This window comes from Falco naumanni, chromosome 7 (assembly GCF_017639655.2).
Source record: "Falco naumanni isolate bFalNau1 chromosome 7, bFalNau1.pat, whole genome shotgun sequence".
In the NCBI taxonomy this organism is placed as follows: Eukaryota; Metazoa; Chordata; class Aves; order Falconiformes; family Falconidae; genus Falco; species Falco naumanni.
In genome coordinates, this window is record NC_054060.1 from 42,955,222 (window position 1) to 42,979,759 (window position 24,538).

The 24,538-nt window shown below is 36.0% G+C and overlaps 1 protein-coding gene across 3 annotated transcripts in view; it reads left to right on the forward strand.

Moving 5' to 3' along the window:
• Positions 1-24,538, forward strand: part of TTC7B (tetratricopeptide repeat domain 7B) — a 144,108-nt gene that overhangs the window by 82,967 nt on the left and 36,603 nt on the right. For 2 of the 3 annotated variants that reach the window (XM_040601427.1, XM_040601429.1), the window contains 2 exons: positions 10,293-10,409; positions 14,559-14,656. In XM_040601427.1, coding sequence (XP_040457361.1) covers positions 10,293-10,409; positions 14,559-14,656 — 215 coding nt within the window. Of the gene's footprint in view, positions 1-10,292; positions 10,410-14,558; positions 14,657-19,424; positions 19,720-24,538 lie in introns of those variants that run through there. The other variant, XM_040601428.1, reaches the window with a different exon arrangement.

Below are 24,538 nucleotides of genomic sequence, written 5' to 3' on the forward strand. Positions count from 1 at the left end.
ATACATGATTGGACAAGAAGTAGTGGTCTGCTGAGCTTGCCAAAATCATGTCTTTTGGGCTGGTATATACATTCTTGTCAACATTTGAGATCATGCTTTTTGAAATCCGTTCCATTTTGACCCTGTCTGTCTTGGGAGTTAAATGAATTTGTTCTCAGTAATGATTTTTCTGTAATTCATGAAAGATAGTATCAGTTGCTTGTGTATTTTCTTTTCATGCTGGACTTGTCTTCCCCCCCCACTCCCTCCCCCCCCCCCCCCCATCCCTTTTGATTTTTGGTTGTTGTTACGTGTTTTTACAGAATTGTCCATTAAAAAAGATGTTGCTGATAGGTAGATACTACTTTATATAATAAATTGGTCATTGGCCTCAGGGTCTTACTCCTGAAGCATATTTGCTAGGCTGTAGATTCTTCTCTGAAACTTCATTGAAAGAGTCTCAGTTTGGGTCATGAGCTGGCTGCTGCAGGGTGTTCAAGGCAGGAAAACACAAAGTTTTCAAGTATAACTAATTTGTTCTGGCTTTAGTAAAAAACTATATTCATTATAGTTTACAGATTAACATTTTCTTAAGCACATTGAGTTTATAAGATGGAATATAGTATACATAAACTCCACCAAAAGTCACAGGACTGACTGCTGCTTTTCCTTGCAAAGAAGCAATGCTACTGCTTTGTAAACAAATATGCAGGGAATAATATTTCAAGTGGTGCAGTAGAGGCTGTCCAGTGCACACCAAGGATACCTATTCATGGTTTCAAAAAAATTGTGTTATTTTAGGGCTTGAGAACTATTTTTTTTTGCATCTGTTGCTTGTTTGTGAGTCAGGCTTCAAATAGCCTATTTTTACTTCATCTATGTTTCTATATGTAGATGGGCTTCCCACTAGTGAGGATCTGTGCAACCAAAGTTGGAGGTTACCCTTATGGTAACCTTATAACTTATTGGCACTATAGAAATCTGCCACATTCCCTGAATTGCTTGAAACACTTTTCACATCTTTTGGGTATGTTTGGTCATTGTTTGAGAAACAGTTCAGGAGAATTTTTTTATTAAGTTAAATGATTTTCTGGAGTTTTTACAAAAAGTAGATTTGGTTGCTTGACCTCCTGTTGCTGGTGTTGAGCACTTAGTGATTCAGTCAAATGGATTTCCTGAAGGACCAGATTGGTAGAAGCAGCTAAAAAAAATACATAAGTAGACATTGCTGATGGTTGTGTTTGATACCTCTTCTCATTAATTATGTTTCGTTAGCTTGCAAATGCAGCTTGGATAATGGAGACTTATTCCTGACTGTTGACACTTTGAACAAAAATAAGAAGTGAACATGATTAATGGGGAAAGAGGAAACTGGCTTCAGGATAAGGCAAGAGAAATTGATGGGTAGCAGTGTCACAGAAATTCAGAAGAAATTGCCAGGAAATAGATTAATTGTTCAATCATGGCAAAAGATATTTCAAGGTGTTTACAAATGGTGATTTTTCATGTTTTGTAATGAATGACTTACATCTTTCCTGATAATAAAACTTCCCTTGAATACTCAGAATCAAGTAGACTGACTGTGCAAGTGTTCACTTTGCAATTGCAAGCAGACACCTCTGAATTTCTTTCTGTACTTCAATTATCACAGTTATAGAAGCAATGAACCTAAAATCAGTAAATGTGTAAGTAAATCCTTTATAAAACTATATGTATTACATATTCTATCTAGTTTCATGTTGTTGTAGGTTAAATTTTTGCAATTGTGTCATTTTATTGTTTGTTTTGATGATCATGTAGATCATGTACATGTCTTGGAGTTGACTAATGTGAAGCTTTAAGCTTTCTACAGGAGGCATTAAAGGGACAGCTGTCAAAACTGGATGCTCAAATTAATAGTTTGAAGCCAGTTTTAAAACTCCTGACCGTCTATATATCAGAAGTCGCTAAATTTGCTTTGGTCTTTCTGTTAATGTAGGTTTAGCTAAAGCATACCTTCCAGAGGACATCTGATCTTGATAAGTATGCATCAGAAAGTGGGGAAACCTCTTCTTCTTAAAAGAAGCTACAAACTTTCAGACAGTAAACTGCTGTCAAATTCTGGACTGTGAATGAAGTAAATGCTGGGAACTGTAGGATTTTCTTTTAACTTTTTTCTTCTTAACCATTTATTTAAGAGTAAATACAAGACTGCCAGAAGGACACTTGCTGATGGTGTGTACTAAGAGAAAGTGAATTTGCTAAGGCTTGTCTTCCTCCTATTTCCTCATTTCTTTTATGTTTCCTGTAACAGTCAACAGAAGTTTTTCCTATGTATGTAATTGTTGAGTGCAAGAAGTGACTTGCTAACATGTCATTTAGGAAAGGTGAATAGATTTAGTTTCTTTCAAATCATTAATATTGCATAATATTGTTCAAACAATATTATGCATTCTGCATACTGCTTTCCCGTTTTATTTACTCTGTGGGATCCATCAGTTAAACTGATTTAATTTACACAAGCAATTGACACTATGACAGTTTGTTACAGAAATGAGATACAATGGTACGAAGTATGCATGTCAATGTGAGCTTTACAGCAACATAATTTTTTCCTTAAATTCAGATCATATGAAAAAAAGCCTACGTTTTCTGTTTAAATAAAAAGTGTGTATTTTCAGATTTTAGTATCTTTCTGTAGTGTTACATTCTACATCAACCTTTTTGTGACTTATTGATTCATTTTAAAGACAGGATCATTGTCAAACTAGTTAGTCTAAGATTTCACAATTCATGCGTTTAGACTTGGTGAGGGTTTTTTGTGGTTGTTTGTTGGGTTTTTTTTTTAACATATTGCCTAGGTTTAAAACCAGAACAACTTCTTTTGAACTTGCCTAGCATTCCAGGATTTAAAGTTGTGGGACATATGAAATGAGCACTTAAATGTGAAACCAAAATGAAATATTATATAACTCTATACAGAACTGGTTAATTTTTTTCTTTCTTTTATGCTCTAATAAGTAACAGGCTGTCAAGAGTTGATTATATATAAAGTTTATTCTTACATTTAACCTATTGCAGGAATCAATGTGGTTTTCAGGGAGACCAAGCTATTGTTTGATAATTTCTGCATAGCTTGTTAGTTGGTTGTTACCATATTTATGGGATTACCAGTATGTTTCCTACCATCTTTTAATAAATTATTATCATGTAAAAATACTGTTAGCTGAAGTTAGAAATGCAAACTGTTAAATTACTTTAAAAGGTTCCCTTGAAACTTACTAAGTTTACTCAAAGTTGGCTAAACATAAGCCAAAGGTAGTTGTGTTTTCAGTACTGCGTTGTAAATAAGTGGATTTGATGCATCCTTTTAAATTTTAGCTTCTTCAAGTGGGCTAGCTGTTCACTGTTGTGAAGGGTGTGCTTAGCTTGACCTCACTGCATACAGAAGAGTTATTAAAGGGTTCTCAGCAAGGCTCTTGGTGTGTTATGCTGAAGGACTAGTATTTTTCAAAGCACATACATTCAGTGTTATGCACAGCTCTTCCTTATGTTCTTCAAGCCGTGAACAATGTAAAGAATTTATATAATAAGAGAATAATAATGAAGTTTACTCCCAGTCCTAACTGAAAATACAGCATTCTGTTCAGTTTTGATCAAGATACAGGGATATTGACCCTTCAGAAACAGAAGTCTAGTGGAATTAAACATTTGCTGTAGAAGGTTTCTTAGTCTGAGGGACTTCAGGGAGATTCCTGTTTACCGCTGTGTTGAGTGACACTGCTCTAGCAGCCAGATTGGGTGGAAGAATAATAGATACCATGTCATATTACCAGATTTGAAGAAATAATTGGGGAATGAAAGGCAGGTCTCTTCCATGGAGTAGTGTGTGGAATACAGATATCCAGCTATGGCTAATCCAAGCTGGCGTGCTCATACAGTGCATAGCAACTTGCAAAAATTATTTACTTGGTTCCAAAAGGAAAGCAGCTGGTTTTAAAGTGACACCCAAGGGGAGCAGTACTTGTTCACTGGAAGAACTTGAAGTTCTCAATACTAATAGTGTTACTTACCACATAACAGAACTTGGTCTTCACTGCTTTGGATTTTTGCTTCATTTTACAGAAGTATCCTTAACTTAAGCCAGTATTGGACAAATTAACTCCTCTTGTTCTCCTGACATTCCTGCTGTGGAGGGGAATTGGTGGTTGTATCGTCTGGGTATTTATTTCAAAAAGGGAAACAGGCTGGCTGAGAAGAAAAAGACATAATTAAGATGGTGATTTTATTTTGGAGATTCACAAGTTCTTAAGTGTGCTACAAATTCCACTGGTTGGTGGGTAGGGAAAGCTTCAGATCATGGTTTAATAAATTATCACAGAATCACAGATTGGTTTTGGTTGGAAGAGACCTTAAAGATCATTTAGTTCCAACCCCCGGCCATGGACAGGGACACCTTCCACTAGACCAGATTGCTCAAAGCCTCATCCAGCCTGGCCTTGAACACTGCCAGGGATGGGGCATCCACAGCTGCTCTGGGCAGCCTGTGCCAGTGCCTCACTGCCCTCACAGTAAAGAATTTCTTCCTCATATCTAATCTAAATCTACCCTCTTTCAGTGTAAATCCATGACCCCTTGTCCTATTGCTACAGGCCCTACTAAAAAAGTCTTCCCCCGTCTTTTTTGTAAGCTCCCTTTAAGTACTGAAAGGTTGCTAAAAGGTCTCCTGAGAGCCTTCTCTTCTCCGGGCTGAACAACCCCAACTGTCTCAGCCTGTCTTCCTAGGAGAGGTGCTCCAGCCCTCTGAGCATCTGTGTGGCCCTCCTCTGGACCCGCTCCAACAGCTCCATGTCCTTCTTAGGCCGGGGGCCCCAGACATGAATGCAGTACGCTAGGTGGGGTCTCATGGGAGCCGAGTAGAGGGGGAGAATCACCTCCTTCAGCCTGCTGGCCACAGGTCAGGTTAGCTGTACTCATCAGGAAATAAGCACCGGCAAGGACCTCGGATGTCACAAGGCTGTGTTATTACATTTGTCTTATCTGTAACACTTTTCATGAGCTTACCAGCTGTCTCTTAAGAACAGTTAGGTTATTTGCTCCACTCTTCTGCAGTCTATCCAAAACATACTGTGAGGAAGCAGTCTTTTCTACAATTTCATTTATTATCTTGAGACCTAATTGCCACCCTTAATGTTTTTAGTCTATATGGCCTTTATATATACTTGGTTGTGTTGAAACTTTGTCCTCTAGATAAATTTTTCTTTGCCCTTCTTGGTGCTTGTCTCATCTGTATTTATAGACAGAATTTGTACCTCTTCTTGGGTTGTTTGTGGTGGGATTTTTTTTGCTAGACTGATTAAGTGGAGTATTTTTCATACTCTGCAGTCTCCAGTGAGCCGATCTCCCTTGCAGCCTTTCTCTGCGGCTGCTCCGGTTTGAAATTTCTCATGTGTGTGTTTTTAACTGTTATAATGAGAATTATGTATAACATACCAGATGTATTCTCAGCAGTGTATTGTACAAGGGCACTGTCTCTCTCTTTCGGCTTCGAGTACATTCCAGAATTGCATCTGCCCTCTTTGCAGCTGTCCCACCTTGATGAACTTGGCTGTTAGGCAGCTCTGGTTTGAAATAACTGTTAACCTATGTAACAGGAGTTACATTTGATTTAATCTTTTGATATAATCTTTTTATTTGATATAATCTTTTAATTAAGCTTGAACTATAACCCATTTTTCCATTAACAATGTTATCTAACACTCCTTTACTTTTCATATGCTATTTTTATATAAATTTTTGCATGTTATTAAGATTGTGTATATTCATCTTCCCTCTTGAAAAAATCATTGGCAATGTAGTTGCTGTTCTCCAGTCATTACAAAAGTGAGATTTTCTTTAAAGTTTTTTTTATTGAAAGGACAGTCTTATGTGTCACTGTTTCAATAATTCTGGGAAATGGATTATTTTTGACTGCATTAACTTTAATCATTTTTAAAGTGTTCCTATTCTTCATTTGTCATTGTTTTCATATCTGAGGCAGCATAGATAAGGATTATGGTGGAGGCTGGGGGCTCATTCCTGAATATCCTTAATCTTCATCCCATTGTCTGTGTTTATTATACACATTTCCTTTTTTTTTTTCCTACTTGGGTACAGAAAAAGCCTTTACAGATTGTAGGTTTTTTTGTATAATATATATATATTTATATTATATATATATTATAGTTTAGCTTTACTTTTTACTATGTAACTAGATGCAGCATTCTATGCTGATTTTTCTTCCTTTTCTCTCTCCCCTCTGTCCCCTGCTGTTCTTGATAGGATCTCTGCATGTTTCTGACGTCTTACTTGCACAATGTTATCAATGATTGGCTTGTCAAACACATAGGTTTACCCCTTCAACTTGAGACGTGGATCCTTAAACTTTTTGGCATCTTTGTGTTAGATGCCAGGCTTCTGCTGTATCTCGGATGTCTTTGCTAACGTTTGCGATCAAATTATTTGGGTGTATGCTGCTGAAATTCAAAGACCTGATTATAAACCCATTTAGGATTTTTCATTCTTTATTTAAATAAAATTCTAGTGTTATATGGATTAGGTTACAGGCAGCTGTTTTATAATGTCCTCATTAGGTAGTGAGAACAGTCTTGAAGTAATGGAGTAATTTGCTGCTTCAGTAGCTATTTCATGAATTTATCAGCTATTAGCTCCAAGAATAACTAAGCCTTTCCACTTAGGAGTTTGATTTGTTTTCCATTTTGTGTCTGAGTAATTATCTCCTAAAATGATACAATTCACTGTATTTTTATCTAATGTTAAAGATCTGCATCCGTATCAAACACTGATACAAATGCCCTGTTAATCTAATGTCTTTAGCAGAACCTGTTTTACCTACTTCCTTTCCCCAAAGGATTTGACCCAAACAGATTTCTGTTCTTGTGTTGTATTTATGTGTCTGACACTTTGATGACACACATTGTTCTACTCTTCATTTCTGTTTTGAATATTGTCTGTTCCTCAGTATTTGCGTTCTTATTCATGAGTGCTGTCCCACCATGCTGTGGTTGCTCTGTCATGTTTTGTTCTGCACCGTGTGCCAGTAATTTAAACCTCTGACTCTTACAGACACAAACAGATAATTCGTGATACTCATAAAATGTAGAGCTTGATTTTCATCATCCTATTTCTTGAAGAATTATCCATTCTTCACCATTTTTAATAATGTATTAAAAACAGGTGTGAAAAAGTGCCAGTAAAGTTTAAAACTCTGTGTCAGTAACGTAGGCTGTATTCCAGAAGAGTTGTTTCCACAGATGCTTGACACTGACCTTTCAGAAAATCATTTCTCAGATGACCTACCTTACGGTTTATAAAACTTTCCTGATAAATAGTTGTCCCTGAGCTGCTTGTGTATCTTGTTATCAGCTCCTACCTCCAGCCATATTTCAGGGGAACTTGGAAGAATTAGGTTAATTTGGGAGACCTGTTTGTCATATGGTGTTCCTTCTGCCCATTGCCTCCTTCTCCCATTTGTTAAGTAAATGTTTAGTTGGCAGGTTTTTTTGTTATTAACATCCCATCTCAGTTTTCTGAAGTGTCTTAGTTATCTTGTAATTTATAGTCAAAATATTTCTTGGACCCAGTGAAACTGCTCTGTGTGACTTTATAAATGCAACATTTTCTATTCAGATTATTTTTGGTTTAGGGTGGAGAATCCCACACCAGTGTACTACTTCCCCCCCCCCCCCCCCTTAGATACAATTGCCTACCCTTTCTGTATTAGAATTATGACTATTTTACATCATACTTTGTTTATTGTTTGTGTTTTGGGAAAGGTGCAACCATACAGTCCCCTTGATTGCTGTAATGCACAAGAGGGATGATGTTGCATGTATACCAAGTGCATCCAAAAGCATCAAACTCTGGTTGCTTTAATTGTGACACATTGTCTTCTGCTATCTTGCTTTTGAATCCTGCACTAGTAGTCTATGTTCTTACATTTTTGTTGCACAGACTCCTGCTATTTTGTATAAGTGTTTAAGTATTTTCTTACAAATCAAATCCCCTGCCTTTTTGTCTCCTGCTCAGTTTTTCTTGTAGCTCTTCCATGCTGAATCTTGGGACCTTGTCCCTTCTCTCTGCTACAGAATTCCTGAAAGTCTTAAATGCTTGAAAGCTGTTAATGTAAATTCAGTCTATTTGTACATAATAAGGTATATATTATTATTATCTTTCTAGAATGACTTATAAATTCAGTGCTTCTGAATTTATTATGTTTCGTAACTTTTGTAAAGTGCTTTATGATCGCAGGTTTTAAAAAATTGAACTTCTATAGGCTCTTCAAACTGTAAACCCCACTCTTTTTTTTTTTTTTTTTTTTTTTTTTTTTTTACATACGTACAAGCAAGGAGATTGTAGAAGGTAGATTCCCGTGATTTTTGGTTTGGGCATTGATGCCTAAGCCTTGTTGTTTGGTGCAGGGTCTGTGTGTGCATCTGTTAAGGGTAGAATAGATATAGCAGTGTGAGGGGAGGAGGAAGTTAGTAATTTTCCCTTCTCTCTTGAGTAAAATGATGGACAGACCTGGACATTTTTAATTCTAGTGATACAGTAACAGGTAAACAAATATCTAGAGTGGGCGGGTCTGCCAAATGAAATATGACTTCAAATTATCTATATAGTTCCCCGTACAGCCAAATCTGATTTACTGATAGGAAGAAAGCTGAACTAGTATAACTGTTCACTGTTCTGCATTCCTACAAGACATCAGGTGAGACTCCAGATGACCTTATTTAATTTGCTTATCCGCAGGTGCTCATTCTCATAAACTAACTCAGCAACCTGCCTTTGGTTTTACCTCCACACACATTTTACAACTAAGCACACATTGTACAATTAAGGTAGTGTGATTCAGTTTTAGATTTACATGCTGGGTACTTTCTGCAAAGGATGTTCAGTGCAACACTGAAGTTTTAGCTACTGTTACTTGCTGAGGCACTTGCTGTCATTTCTTATTCTTGAGAAAACCCTCTGGCTGTTTGCAGTTACTATTAGCAGCCTCAAAGTTTGTATTTGGGATAAGAAAGTTCTGAGCTTTCACACATACCCACCCTCTACACCCTTCTCAGTCTTCCCACACAAACCATATGACCAATCATACAAATTTTTCACTTAGGATGATTAACTTTGCAGTGGAATAAAATGCCAACATACACCTGGGTTTAAAAACAGAAAGTAGGCTAACATTTTTATGTGTACTGTCATCCTGCTTTCTGCTCTTTAATCTTGTGATTTACTAAAAATTGCTTTTAAATTAGTATTTTTCCAGTGTATTATATGTTTTCAGATGCTGTGACTCCTATCGATGTTGCATACAAATTGACTAGCTCCTTTATTGTCACACTGCATTTATATTCTTTAATTATCCAGGAAAGTGTCTAAGTTCATCTCTGTGGAGAACCTTCTATTGCTACATGGGATGTAAAAGGGATATGCAGTCATCATCTTCAGAGGCTGTGCACCTTATTTGTCTTGCTGCCATTAGAAAGAAACATCAACTTTGAAATCAGAATTAATTTATAGTGGCTTCTGGCAAACATGTTTGCTTCCATTAGGAATAGTTTGCTGCATATTTAATGAGTGATGTGCTTTCCTCAGGTCATCACTTGTGCATGTTCAAAATGTTCACATTTCAAGTCAAACATCAATTTTAGTGCCTACTGATGGCAACATAATGTAGAGTGAAGCAACTTTTTTTTTTTATTGACCTTACCAATGTTGACTACTTCCCATGAATCTGTCGGGGTACTGATATCTTTTTCAGTATAGTGTCTTCCTTTTCCTATAATAGGAGTTGATATAGGAAATTAATTTGCATCAATACTGAGTTTTCTTTTGTGAGTTATATGTTAGATAACTATCATCTGAGCCATTTAATGGAAGGTGCTTTTCTTTCTCATAAAAGTAGTGAAGATTTTCTTTAGTGAAGATTTCTCTTTTCAGCATATGAAGTACTGTTTTTAGTGGTCCTGCTAATTTCACTAAGTTATGTTGTCTTGTTTAACTTTGAAAAATAAAATAAAATCTCGTTTTTATTTTGGGCAGAAACAACTATTGTTTCCACCCGGTTGAAAAGGCCATCTTGCACTGTTATTTTGATGATGGTGGATATTTGGCTGTATTGTAATTACTTCATGAAACAGTTACTTAAATTAATACTGTCTCTGAAGTTATGTTTTCTCCAGTTTGGTGTGATGTTGGCTATCTTTAAAAATGTTTTGCTTGAATTGAAATCTCTTTCATTTCTCTTTTAATTTCCTTTTCCTTTTCACCAGATTGCTGTTTACAAAAGTCAAATTGGAGTCACTGTGCAGAGGCCCAGATGAAGCACTCCTTACCTGTAAGCACATGCTCCAGATTTGGAAATCCTGCTACAATCTCACTAACCCAAGGTAAGATGCTGTAGAATTTTAGGCTGATCGGTACCTTGCTCAGTAGCTTTTCAGGGCAGTATTAGGTCAGGAGTCCTGGTTTTACTGGGTCTGGTATTTCATATGAACAAACTGATCGTCTGGGAATCTGGAGATTGTAGTGCAAAGATACTAGTTGATGGACTGATTACAGAGGTTGAGTAACTGCTGTTCTCCATAATGAGGCTCAATGTGCTGGTATTGTCTTGATTTTCCCCCTGATCTGGGTTATACAGTGTTTTATATTGGCTACTGGAAAGATTGCTGTAGTGGAAATTTTGTTCAAGGACTTGCACTAAGTAAACTGAAGGAGGATTTGATGTTAATTAAGACTACAGAAAGAAACAGCAGAAATCACATGGATAAATATGATGTGGTTGCAAAGTCAGCATGGTTTGTTTTTTAAGGGGAAATCTTGCTTATGAACCTATTCACGTTCTTCAGAGACTATAACAAGTATTTGGATAAGTTGTTATAGTCCTGTTTGGGTTTCCAGAATGCTTCTGTGAAGGTCCTTTGCCATATTTATTTAGATAAGCTGTGAAATAAATGGGAAGGTCACTTTGCAGAAACCCATGCTGGTACTATTCAACATGTTTGTCAAGTGCCTGGAGAAGAGGACAAGCAGAATTTCCTGCTGTGTGGTTGTTTGAAGGGTTGGCAGTTTCTGGAGAAGATATGCTGCAGCAAAAGAGCTTTGTACCAGGTGGCATCAGGTACCTGTATAGCAGTATGATAAACATTATCTGTTCAGTTTTTGCTCTTACTTTTTTTTATCTCAGTTACGTAAACACATGCATCTCTTTAAGAAGATTGAGAGAGTTGGCCTGATCGCAAAAGAAGGAAAATCACTTCTCTCCTTAGTGAGTTAATAAGCATTTCAGAGCGGCAAAGTTTGGGGGATGTTTGGAAAAGTTTGGAAAAGCCTGGGAAGGGACCTGAGTCAGTCACAGCAAGAGAGACTCTGTGGAGCAGGGAGCAGGACTCGGGGGTTATAGAAAGCAAGTACATCAGCAACCAGAAAGGTTTGAGCTGAATTATTTCCAACTTGGAAGTCACTGAACTACCAGCAGGGGCTTGGGAGAGAACTTCTCTTCTAATGTAGTGAAGGATGGTTTATTTTATTTGGCTGGTTTTGTGTATGGGAAGACGGTTTGAGAGTCTATTGTCAGAATGCTGTGCAGAATAGTTACAATTTCCATGTAAGCTTAATTTCAGTGAGGCTTTGCATGTACTCCAGCACAACTTTTCACCTTCCATCTCTGCTGTTACATCCCCCACACAGATCAGGGCTCTAATCATGGCTTGTCATTACTTTTTTTGTTGTTCTTGTGCTAAGAGCTTCTGTGCTATGTTAAATACATGTTAAGTAGTGCTTTCTTCAGACATCAGCAGTGACTGTGAAAACTTGCCCTTGGCTGTGTAAGCTTCAAACAGTAATGTTTGCTAACTCTCTTGTCACTGTTCTCCTTCAAGAACACCTAAGTGGAAAAATTAATGAGGACTACTTTGCATCTAATGGTTTTTACTGCATTTTTACTCTTGACATCTAAAGCTCTTCTTGAAGTTCTGTTTTATGGTAACAAATAAAAATCAAATTAGGAATGGAAGGGACAGGAGCTGTCGATAAGTGTCCTGATGGAAGGAGACAGGTTTCCTGAATCATACATTCAGAGTTATATCCGACAGTCAATAACGGATACCAAGCTATAACCTTACTTTGGGTGGTCTGTGTGAAGTTTAAGGGCTGAATACCTTCACATTGTATTACTGTGATCCAGATGTGTCTGACTGGGATGACAGTTATCACTCAGACCTGAAGCATGACTGGAAGTTCTGTTCACCCAACAGTGCTCCAGATGTAGTGAAGAATGATGATGCAGGATTGTTGTGAAAACTTAAATTTTCCAGCGTCTGTAATTTTAACACAGACTGAAGCAACATTTGAAAATTATGTCTCCCACTGGAAATAATTGAAGGTTTATTTAAATAGTTCTTTAAGCCAAAAATAAAAGGTCTTTTGATCATTTGAAACCTTGTCAGAATGTTGTTTTTCAAAGATTTAAATATCCTTATGCTTATTTGAAACACACTTTTCTGTTCTGGTTTAGACTGAACACTGATTTTGATGTATCATTCTCCTAGTGAGATAAGAACTCACTTTTTTTATAAGTTGTGTTTTATGTTAAGTATTTCTTCTTGCAGTTAATCAGATTTTGTGGAGTAAACTTGGGTTCTGTGTTCCAAGTAATCTTTTAATAATGAAAATAAATTATGTGTTAACTAGAGATACCACACAAAGTAAAGACTAAATGCAATACTGTGCCTTGCCTTTGTTCAGCTGATTTAGAACAATTTTCTTTTGTCTTTAATTGGCATACATTTTCCTCATGAGGTGTTGCATATGATATTAAAACTTATTTTGTCGTGCAAGGCTTGGAAGGTTTAAATCTTTATCTTCAGCCTGCTGTTCAAAGTTCATTAGAAAATAGTTCAATTCTTTTCCAGTTCTTAGTTTGCGTTAGGAAAACAGAACAAACCACAATGTCAGGGCTGTGCTTAGAAGATACTTATGCTAAGTATGGTTCTTCTTCTCAGCAACATTTGGTATGTCATTGCTTGTAGATTGAGGAAGTAATACAGTGGTTACCAGAAATTACACACCAACTGATGTAACAACTGTAGCTGATAGTGTGTGTCCCAGAATATTCCCTTCTGTTTCCTGTGGATTTCTATAGTGGCATCATTTTGTAAGGAAATCAGTCATGCAATAATGTTAGGGTAATGCAAAATTTTATTTATACTATATTAGTAACAGCTGTACGAAGAGAGGAAGTTATTTCAGTGGGTTTTGAAGTGTGCAACTATAAAGAGTTGCTGAAAGTTTTTTTTTCCCTTCTCTCAGTTCACATTTGGAAGGAGGGGATTTTAAAATTAAGGCAAATGGAAAGATGTACTGCATTCCAGTCTTGCCATTTAGATTGAAGTCTTTAGTCACACTTTAAGTTAGGAATTTTCTAGAGATTTTTCTCATTGGTGAGAATCATACAAAAGTTTGCACTCTGCTAAGCTGGGCTAACAGCCCATTTGCTTTAAAGCTTAATTATTTTTAACTTTGTGGGGTGCTTTTTTTTTTTTTTTTAAATGAGGTTTTAAAAAAGGTGTTAATGGATAGTGAATAGTACCAGATTTACAATCCTAAAAGTGAAATTACTGCATTAACCATAGAATGTTAAAGAAAGAGTACCCCTATGTGCTTCCTCACAGCTTTCTTTTAAATATCTCAATACACACACCTCATCTTAAGGAGAAGGAGCACTTAGTTCTTCAGTCCCTTTTCTGCTGAATCTTTAATAGTAGTTCTAGGAGCAATTAGTTTTCCAGCAAGTACATCAACAAGAAGCCTGAGGGACAGATACAGAGTTACAGCTAAAGTAGAGGTTAAGTGCATTTGTCCACAGGAGCGATCAGTGAAAACCACTACTACTGCTTAGGCTCCTGAGGTCTTGGAAGTGTTCAGAATGTTCCTACCTGTGCTGTTAGGGTCAAATTTAACATTAGCAAACAAATGTTAAATTTTGCATTATTTGCAAATTAAATTAAATAAAAACAAACAGCAAACAACCCCCCAAAAAAACTCTACAGATAAAAGCAATACCATTTTTATGTGAAATGTAGTTATAGTATATTTATAATATCTTTACCTAAAATTAAATGTCCTCAGTTTAGTGTTTCTCTTCAGCCTGGGAGGCCTTTCAAACTTATATCTGCCATCCCAGCTTCCTGTGAGAGCTGTACCTCATATTACATAAAAGTTTAAGGTACAATAAATTCTTTTTGGAAACCTATTAGCTATGAGTGAAATTAAAAGCCTGTATTCCCTTCATGGTTGCATTAATTATGAAAACAGAATTGCTGAAGTAAATATGGATTTAGTTTTGCTCATCTTAATTCTGTTTTAATGTTGCTGGCTTAATGCACTGTAAATGGTTAGTGGTGCTTGGTACTAAATTTGTTCATAGCAAGAACTTTTATAGCAAGAACCTTTGTGGGAGGAGGGCACCAGGCAACTTGTATCTCAGTATATAATTTTGTATTTTAATAGCTTACAATTTCTATACTTCATTACAGTGATTCCGGACGTGGGAGCAGCCTGTTAGACAGAGCTATTGCTGATAGACGACAGCTTAATACAATTACATTACCAGATTTCAGTGATCCTGAAACAGGTAAGAACTGCATTTGAACAATAAAATAGGTAAAATGGTCTAGCCATAGCTGTATTTTGCATTATTTTTGGTTTATTTTGCAAAATGAAATCATATTTTTATTGTCTTCATAGAAGTGGAAATAGACGTGCAATATAAGATTTTTTACTTTTTTATTTATGAAATACTTGCTGACCACATTCTCTGTAAATTAAAGTATCTATAGTATGGATATTGCGGAGCTTAGAGGTATTTTCTTATGCAAGGTCTGAAAATTACTATGCTAAACTAACCTGTTTACGAAAGCCCTGTGCTTTTTTGTCCATTTGATATTTGCATATATTTTCTTTTTAAATAAGTCAGAAAAATTTTAATCTCAAAAACCTGAAGACATCATTGTAATTAAATTCATTAAAATCTCTTATATATATTAAAATATAATTACATGGATGGGTTGGCTTACTGTAGTCATAGCTTTGACATTATAAGCAAAATGCATTTATTACAAATCATATATACTGTGACATTTTGATATACATATCAAAAATTGTGGTGGTGCACAGGTACGCTACATAAAAGCTAAGATTGTTACATGCCAGTAAATATTTACAATATGTAATTTGCCTATTTTAATACACTCATGTATCACAGTGCGAATTGATATGCCTTAAAAGTCATATAACCAAAAAGCAGATGAGCCATGTGTTCTGAGAAAATTGCAGAAGGAATTACCATGATGTTCCAAAAATCTTTACAGTATGTTACTTGCATTCTAAATGCTGAGAGTTTTCCATTTCCTGGGTTTTAGCACAAAACTGTAGCATGCTTTTCCTGCCACCTTTCAGATGCGAATTTCTGTTTAATCACATTTTGACACAATCCATTTATGAAAAATCCTGCCAGCCTATGAGTTAGAATCCAGTGACCCATAGATTAAGATACACCAAAATGTGTAATGTATCTGTTTAATATCAGAATTGTGCAGTAGAGAAAAATTTAGATATCTAACTTCTGAAAATTAAAGTTGGATCAAAAGTTCACTCAGTTTTGAAATCATGTAAGTAAATAGAAAGCATTCTGGGCTTGCTATAGTGTTAAACAGTTTTGATTACAAAGATCAGGTTCCCTGATTTCAAAGAACTACAGTATGATCTGGTCTGAAGTATGGCATAATTTAGAGGAATTTTTTGTCGTCTTTTTTTCTTATAATTAATATGGATAAGATAACAAACATATCATTCTATAGTGATCATTGTATATTCTAGTCTAGCTCATTGTTTCATTTTAAGGACATAACTGGATTTTAAAGGTTTTATATACACACAGAGATAGACATAGATAATTTATTTTATGCCTTCAAAAAAATGCTTGTTGGGAGGGGTGTTGTGGGATGTTTTTTTGGTTAGTTACAGGGTTTTGTTTGGTTTTCCCCCATGTGGACATAACGCTCTTGATCTGTACCTTGGGGTGTCCTATTTCATGTCTACCACTCTTGAGAGCATCATGAATTGGTGCTTTTTAAAGACTGCATATTCCTCAACACTTTTAAGTAAAGATCCTCATCCAAAACTGAGTTTTTCAAGAAGCTTACCCAGATTCAAATCCTGCAGCCAGTATCTTGAATGGAAAACAGGATGTATACATAAGTTCTGATTTTTCCAGAAGTTCCAATTTGTCGTTTTTTCCCCAATCTCAGCTGTGTTGTTGGAGCTTATCTCTACTCTAAAGGCGGACAAGATGGGAAATTAAAAATAGGGGTTCCCTTTTTGATTATTTAAAAGGTAACTGTGGAAGATGGGCTGGGAGGGCTCTCTTTTTTTCTGGTTTTTGGGGGAATTTGGTGGGGTTTTTTGGTTGGGGCTTATTTTAACTTGAGCAAAAGAAACCTGGTTGCAGTACCAATACACAAATTCTGGTAAGGACTAGAGTTTTATCATCTATTGTGTCTATACAGTAGTATACATATAAAAGCTCCATTTGTCCAAAACTCTTCATCCAGAAGATTATAGAAAAATTCTGCAGAAGTTAGAAGGTTATGGTACTATAAGAATAAAAGACGTCAAACTTGTATTAGTGTTTGAGTGAGAAAACTTTAAGCAGACTGTTAAAAAAAATTGTTCACAACAGGTAGATGGTAGAAACAATAGGAGGTTGAGATGTTAGACCTTTATAGGCTGAAAGAGCTCGTGCAAATTCTGTGGATCCCCATTGTGTAGCGATGCAGAAGGAATTTGACATTTAAATAAGTTAAAATGTTAAAATAGGGCTGGGCAGGAAAGATATTACAAAAAAAATCCTTTTAGGATGGCAATGTTTGCTCCTCTCCTCTTTATACAGTACAATGCTACCATGTGTATGCATTTGTGTGTGTGTATTCACATGACCATTTGGAAATTTTCCCCTTCCTAAGTTTGCTTCCCACCTGGGATGATGATCCCGTGTGCCTGTCTAGTCTGTGTTCGGTCAATCTGAATACCAAGAAATGAGAGCTAAAATTCAAATCTGAAGTCTTACATACTTGCAATTTGAACTTTAAAATCCTTTAAAAAAACCCACACCTATCTGTAATGGGTGTAAAAGACTATTTTTCTTAGATGTATCAATTAAGCAGGAGTTGAAATAAACAAAAAAAGATATCTTAAAAAACAGTTTTATGTAGAGCTCTTACCAATCCCATAATCAAAAGTGATTAAATGATTCAAATTTAAATTTGTGTGACCTTCGAATTATGTAAAGAATGTATTGTGGGCTTCTTACAAGGCTGGACTGTTAATTCTAATGCCCTGATGAATAACTACAGCACATCTACTTTGTTTGCCTTCTATTTTAGCTGGTTTGCCACGAGTGGCAGACACCCATATTTGTATATATTGGTGAAGGAAATAAATATGGGGGAAAAAAAAAAAACCATTTTGATGAATCAATCACTGAAATAAAATCTCACAGGGAGGCAGGCACGTTTCATATCCAAAGATAGATATACATTTGCAAATCACTTGAGACTCAATTGGCTATTTTGGTTAAGGTAAGTTGCACTCAGTCTTTTTAAAAACAGATTATTCAATTTGTTGTGTATTGATTGCAGTCCACTGAGCTTATCATAGGAAGAAACAACAGTAGCTGAGTTTTAAACATTGTTTTTACTTCCCCTTAAATATATTTTACAAATTAATGCATTAGAACATAGTAGAAAAATATTTAATTTGTTTTTTTTAATCTAGTTTATTATGGAAGGAGAGTACTTATGAATATAGGGTATTGGGGTTTTTTTTGCTTTCAGAAGAAGTGATATTTATCTTATGTAGAAGCCGTTTCCATCTTACTGAATGGTGAAATAAATGCTTTGCATTTTTTGGCATCCATGAGTCCATTAAACCCTGTTGGATCTTTTTTCTTTCCTGCCATGCCCCCCCTCCCCTTATCATTCTCTTTGTTTCACTTTTTAGCCTCTGATACTTCCTCATCTTCTCTCTCAAGAACAGAGTCTCCTCTCCAACTGTTTGTATCTTCTCATCTTCCTCATCCTCATCCTAAACCAGATACCTTTGTCTGGCCCCATGCAGCTGCTCCATACTGTGACCAAGTTCCTGAGCCCTGTACACCTTCTCGCTGTAAATTGGCTTTCTGTTCCTGATGGGCGTGTTAGTCTGTGCTGTATTTTTCTGATAATCTTCAAAACTGATAAACTATGTTTAAACAATTTAAGTTTCAAGAGAGTGTCAGAGAAATCTGGCCTTTCAAGATGCTATTCGTTAAATACTGAATGGGTTTTTTAATGATTTCATCAGAATAGACTGTTTTACTAATCCCAAAAGAGGTAAAATTACAGACATATTTAATAGTCTGTTCTCATGACTGTTACAGACAATGATAGGTGTTTGATAAAAGAGGTTATTGGCCAAGACTGCTTTCTAGCATTTACTGCTGTAAATTATTGTCATTGCTGGCATCTTTTGCCTGCTAAGACTTGTCTTTTCCACAGAATTTCCTTCTTATCTGTACAGTTTCTAATGACTTAATTTTAGAAAGCCTTTAGCTAATTGCATTCACAGCCTTCCCTGAAAATTCACACGAAGGAAAAAATTGCCTAAATATCAGTGTATATTTTCACATTGCAGGTAGGGCATGTTGGAATGCTTCAGAGGTATTAAAGCAGTGAAAATCGGCATTACTCTATTTCAAGTCCAAAGCCATTATGCTCATTGAAGTGATGCCAATTTAAACATGCTCTAAGATCAGTCCCCATGTTGTTTGAATACAAATTCTACAGTAATGCTGCCAGAGTAGTTCAGGTGGCAGGGTAAAATCAACATAGTTTTTCAGCCATCTCTTTTTATCTTCTTTTCATTTCTGTTAAATTGTCCTTCACTCATAGCTTTATGCATAGTGCTGGTTTTGTCACTGCATTTACTATAATCCAATCTTTAAGAAATTTATTTTTGACACCTAGCCTTTAACTGATATAATGTCAAAGATATTAATTCCTAACAAAATGTAGAAAATAAAACTTTGAAATTCAGTTGTTAAAATAGCTGATGTAAGACCAGAGTTTTGAAAACACTAGCTCATATACAAGCCTGTAACTGGAAATTAAAGAAAGTGCTTCCTTTAGACTCCAGGAAATGTGTGTCCTACAGAAGTCTAACTGGTTGAAGTCTGGATTTCTTCTTGAAGCAACTGAATAGCTGATTGATTGCTATTACAGGTTGGGTGTCATTGAGTTGAACTTGCTCAGAGCTACTCTATAAACAGTACATCCCAGTAGCATTAAATTACTTGTTCTTTGCAGAGCTACAAGTTAATAAGAACCCGCTCCAGAATGAAGGCAAACTGAAAGAATGCAGAAGCCCAAGCACGGATTGCATTATGTAAAGCCCAAGTTTTCCATTTGCAAGCTACTGTATCCTCAGAGAAAGGAGCTTCCACCATATGCATGAGAAGTAGCAGAACCACGAAAAAAAGAGATATTGGAGTCCTTTGTATAGTTTAAATAATTAATGAAAGTTAAAGGTCTCTATCTTTGAGTAAGTAGAGGTTTGCCTAGATGCTTATAGCATGTTAGTGTAGTTACAAGGGCTGAAAATTTCATGTTCTGTGTCTTGCACAGTTCAGGGGTTTTTATAGTGAAAGAAGCAGAAGGCACTTCATATTACTGACCTGACTTCCAGTTTTAGTTGAAGAGGAACATGATTTCAGAAGTGTAGCAAAGGCTCTATGAAAATATTTATTGTAAACAGTAATCTTCATATTTAAAATTAATCTTTTGAAACCCTGTAAACCTGATTTACAGTTTGAAGATTATTAGAAATCCTCTGGCTTTCTTGGAGTTCATGGTTTAATATATTTAATTATTTTTTCTCCTTCTTACTTTGGATTTTAATTTGTGCTTTGATCTGTTCAAAGGCAATCCATCAGATGCTTACTTTCATGGTTTTTACTCCCTTTTTTTGGTTTGTAAGTAGTATTCACTGTGCAGTTCTATTAATTTCTTCAGGACTTAAATCACCTTTTTCTTTACCACAAAACATGCGTGTTTTCTCCATCAGTAGTGGAAGTTTGATAGTGTGTAAAGCAAGGCTGATGCTCTTTGCCCATTCAGTCACCCCAAGGGCTGTAATCTTACAAGATCTGAATGCACTCAACTAACACTGCATTTAATAATTAAAGAGGCAGTATTCATTTCTAGAGGACTGCAAATAAAGTTATATTAGGAAGGTCTTGTATAACATAATGGCAATCTGCCAGTATGTTGTATTACAGAACATTTTATGCCACTGCCATTCCTAAGGAGTATGTTGGTCCAGAATGCAACATTACAACTGCTGTCATGAGTCATAATAAACTACTACTTTCTCTTATGGTACAAATTTGGCTTGTGGAATAAATCTCTTAAGAGTACACTTTAAAATTATAAAATGATGAAAACAAGCTATGTAAGAGAGAATTAAGAACATAGCTCAATTGAAGTCACTGCTGCTTTAGCCAGGATGTGAAGTAAGGTTCTTTTTCGCTAATCAGTTGCATTATAAAGGTGTGTGTTTAGCCCTGATCATTAAATTTTGTGATTTTTTTTTTTCATTGATTACTTCAATTTTTCATAGATTTTTATGAGGTATTACAGGAGACCAATTTGGTGGAGGAGAGAAAAGTAAGAAGAGACATAAAACAGCAGCATGTTTGACAGTGACTAAGCACAGAAAATCTTTTTCAAGGAGCTGAGAGGATGCTCTATGAACGATGCTGTCTATACCTGACTGCTAATATCTCCATGCATAATTTTGTACCAAAAGATAAGCTAACTTTGTAATTTGTGAGTGTAAAAGGTGTCTCAGACAATTAATTTCATTGGTAAAATTGTTAATTTTGGCTAAACCTGCCAATCTATACATCACTTGAGTGATGTATTAGTCCTGCAGAAGGTACTGCCTCTTTGTATCATGCGATTTGCTTTTTTTAGCACAGAGTTCTCTGTATGTCACACCACTAATGTTCTTAATGCTGGCTGTGTGTGCATGTAAAGTTGAAGGTCATGGGGTTTTTCCTCTTTTCTCCTGCATGAGCATTGCTGTTAAAGCATTTTTTTTTCTTTATGTAACTGTTGAAACGTTGAAAATGTGATGAATGTAAAACTGTTTAGTAATATTTTCTTCTATGGTATAAAAAGAAATCCTGTTACAGTGTTTTTGCCAATAGATATGATCATGTTTCATGAAGGATGATGGTCCATTCTTTTACTCATTTTCAGAAAGAAAATTTGATATACATAAGAAAGTGATTGTTTTTCTCCAAGCTAAGTGCTGATAGAGCCTGTGTCATAGTTCATGTCCATTAGGCTACGTTGTGAAGAATTTATTGGGAAATGACCAAGGAAAGAACTGAGGAAGTCATAATCTGCTTATTTACATAGGGGATTTAAATGGTATTTAAAAGATGAGTTTCATGTAGACTCTCCTGTAATATTTATCTTAAGAAAAGCCTGAAGAGAAAGAGTTGAACACATCATTGTGCACAGAAGTTGAACTGTAGGTATGACTCGGAAAGGAAAGGCTTCTGTGAGATGAGAGCTTTGTGGTTAAATCGTGTTTGTACAAGGCTGTTGGTAGGTGTTCTACTTGAGATTGAGTTGAAATATTGACATAACCATGGTTGTTGCAGATAGTATGTTAGTATGGTGAGTAGAAACTGTAAATGCTGGACAAATGTCATTATAGGGAGCTTCAGTGGGAGGTTATACTTTTTTGGTTTAGAAACATTTTGTTATGATTAAGACCTTCTGTCACACCTGACATTATGCAATGTGAATGTGATTCCAGATGTTAATCAGTAAGTAATTTTAAGAGCAAATTTTAGATCCTGTGAAGATAGTCTCTGTTTTGCACTTAGCCTTTTTAGTATGAACAAGCTTCATAACAAAATGAAACAAATGAAAGCGAGAAGCCAGGATCCATTTTGGTGATATATTACTTTTCCAGACCTCATGCTTTTATATTTCAAAATACACACTCTTTGCTGCTTGTGATATTCTGAGGGATTTTTCTTGATTCTTAAGTGTCACACTATAACAGCAGGTCTAGAACTTGTCTGGGAAGAGCAAGGGTATTTGTGTGCATGAAGGATATGGTAAAATTTTAAATCAGAAAATGCTGCGACTGTATCTGGGCATCTGAAGGAGGCTACAGCTGAGTACATTGTAATACTGGAAATGAGGATCTGTTTGTGTTTGGCTGAAGGTACTGAACACAGACCAAAGAAAGAAAAATGCAGACAAGGCTGGGAAGAGGGAGCAGAGCTTATGACAAAATCAGCAGGGAGCCACCAAATAAGTAACTGGCTACATAGGATCTGTGAGGCCTTGAGCAGGCTGTAGGATCCACTCTCTGCCCTCAGTTTCTCACAAACCACTATGTATTTTTACCCGCTGTAGTTGAAATTACTATACATTTTAGAGCTGTGATGTGACTATAAAGATCTGAATTGGGGTAGGGGGGTGTGGGGGTGTGGAGCTGGTTTAGAACAAGGAACAAATAGTCCCGATAGTTATAATAAGAAAAGGATTGAATAAAATTTGGAGGAAGGTCAGAAAAAGCTTTTTAGTACACAGGATCTTTAAATGACTTTTAGTCCTGCAAAATAAAAGCTTACTAATTGTATTTTAACAGAAGGAGCCAGAAATGAGTCAGATGACAGCTAATTGTGGCAATACTAAAGAGGCATTTAGGGGTTTATAGGTTAGAGCTATCAGCATGAGTGTAATGTACCTGAAAGGTGCCTGATTAGGCAGTGTCAAAAACTACTGTTTAAAAAAAAAAAAAAAAGAAAAAAGGAAGAAAGAAAAAAGATAATAGCTAAGATTTAGAAATGTGATAATACACATAATGATACACTGGCTGTGCTAATTAGATATGCAGAGCTGAACTAGAGGTCATCCCTCCTCCTTTTGGAAACTGTATAGCCCTGTGCTTGATGTCTCTCTTAATAGCTGCTGCAAGGAGGATTTTAAGAGAAACAAAAACCACACAAAAAAGCCCAGTTACCGATGCTCCTGTGCTGTTCCACAACATCCTTAAGTTCTCTACACTTTAAATAAGACTGAACCATGAAGGATTTCAAAGGCTGGGATTTCCAAAGAGCCCTGCAGGAGATTACACTAAGTTTCTTTGCATGTTGCTTAACATTGATCTTCAAACATAAACCCCAAGAATCCACTTGTTTAGGTTGTTTAGAGACATCTTAAATTTAGTTGATTGTGTTGAATAATCTGCAGCCTGAGTTTCTAAAACAGTTACTTGGTCCACATTGAATACCAAGATTAATTTAGAATATGTTTTTCATCAGCTGTATTAATTTAGTGAAAGATAGGAGGTAACTATTTTCTAGTGGTTTGATTAAAGTAAGGACACTTGAAGACTATTGCTTTGAATATGTATGTATTTTCTTCAGAGAACAAATTGCTGCAATATGTTAAGGGATAACTTTTTCCTAAACAGGAAATATAAGCAATTTGAATAATGACACTTTGAAAAAAAATTCTGGAAATATTTTTTTTTTAAGTTTTTTTCTTTTTTCTGCCACTCAGAATGAAGTCCAGGATAGGGGTTAGCTAGCATAGGAAGCTCGGTATCCACTCCATTTTAACATTAATATAGGTGGCACTGCAACACATAAGAATTTTATCACAGTATAGTTCTTAATTTATATATAATAGACGTACAAAAAGTTTTGATAATGTATTATCATATGTACTTTAGGATTAAGTACTAGAGGCTCAAAATCTAACAGCACACTTTCTGTATGAAAATATTTGCGACCTGGTTAGCAGCCAGAGTCCTTGCTTTAAATAGGAAATATAGGCCCTTTCTAATACTACATTGCATACTTGCTTTTCAGAAGGAAGGGATTACATTATATCCTTTGTGTCAGTGAATCACACCTTTTCTTTACAAATTCTTCTGGAGAGATGAAGAGGCTCTTTCACTGTTAGCCAGTGCTAGGTGCTACCTGTGACAGGCTGCAGTGACATGCATTTACAGAAAGGGATGTTAGGCAAGAAAAGGATTGCTGGTGACTAGTGCTTGTTTATGGTACCTTTGCTGGTATTTTTCTTGGAATATGCTCCCCATGCTTCTTGTTTAGACTTGCCTTCTATATTTCTTCAGAAGTTAAGCCTTAAAGATAGGACACACAAAAACTTAGTGAATGTTCAACTCTGCAGGCTGGAGTTTGAGTTGTTTCGTCAGCCAGTAAAGGAAAGCAAACTCTGCACAGCAATCAGATCTTCACAGCAATTCCTTGTTCGTAACAACATACGAAATGCTAATTATGTCCTGTGCTGCTTTTCCCCTGTTTCTGTCAGTTAAGGGAAACATGATGCACACTTTCAGACAAACTTCCTCTTCCCACTGA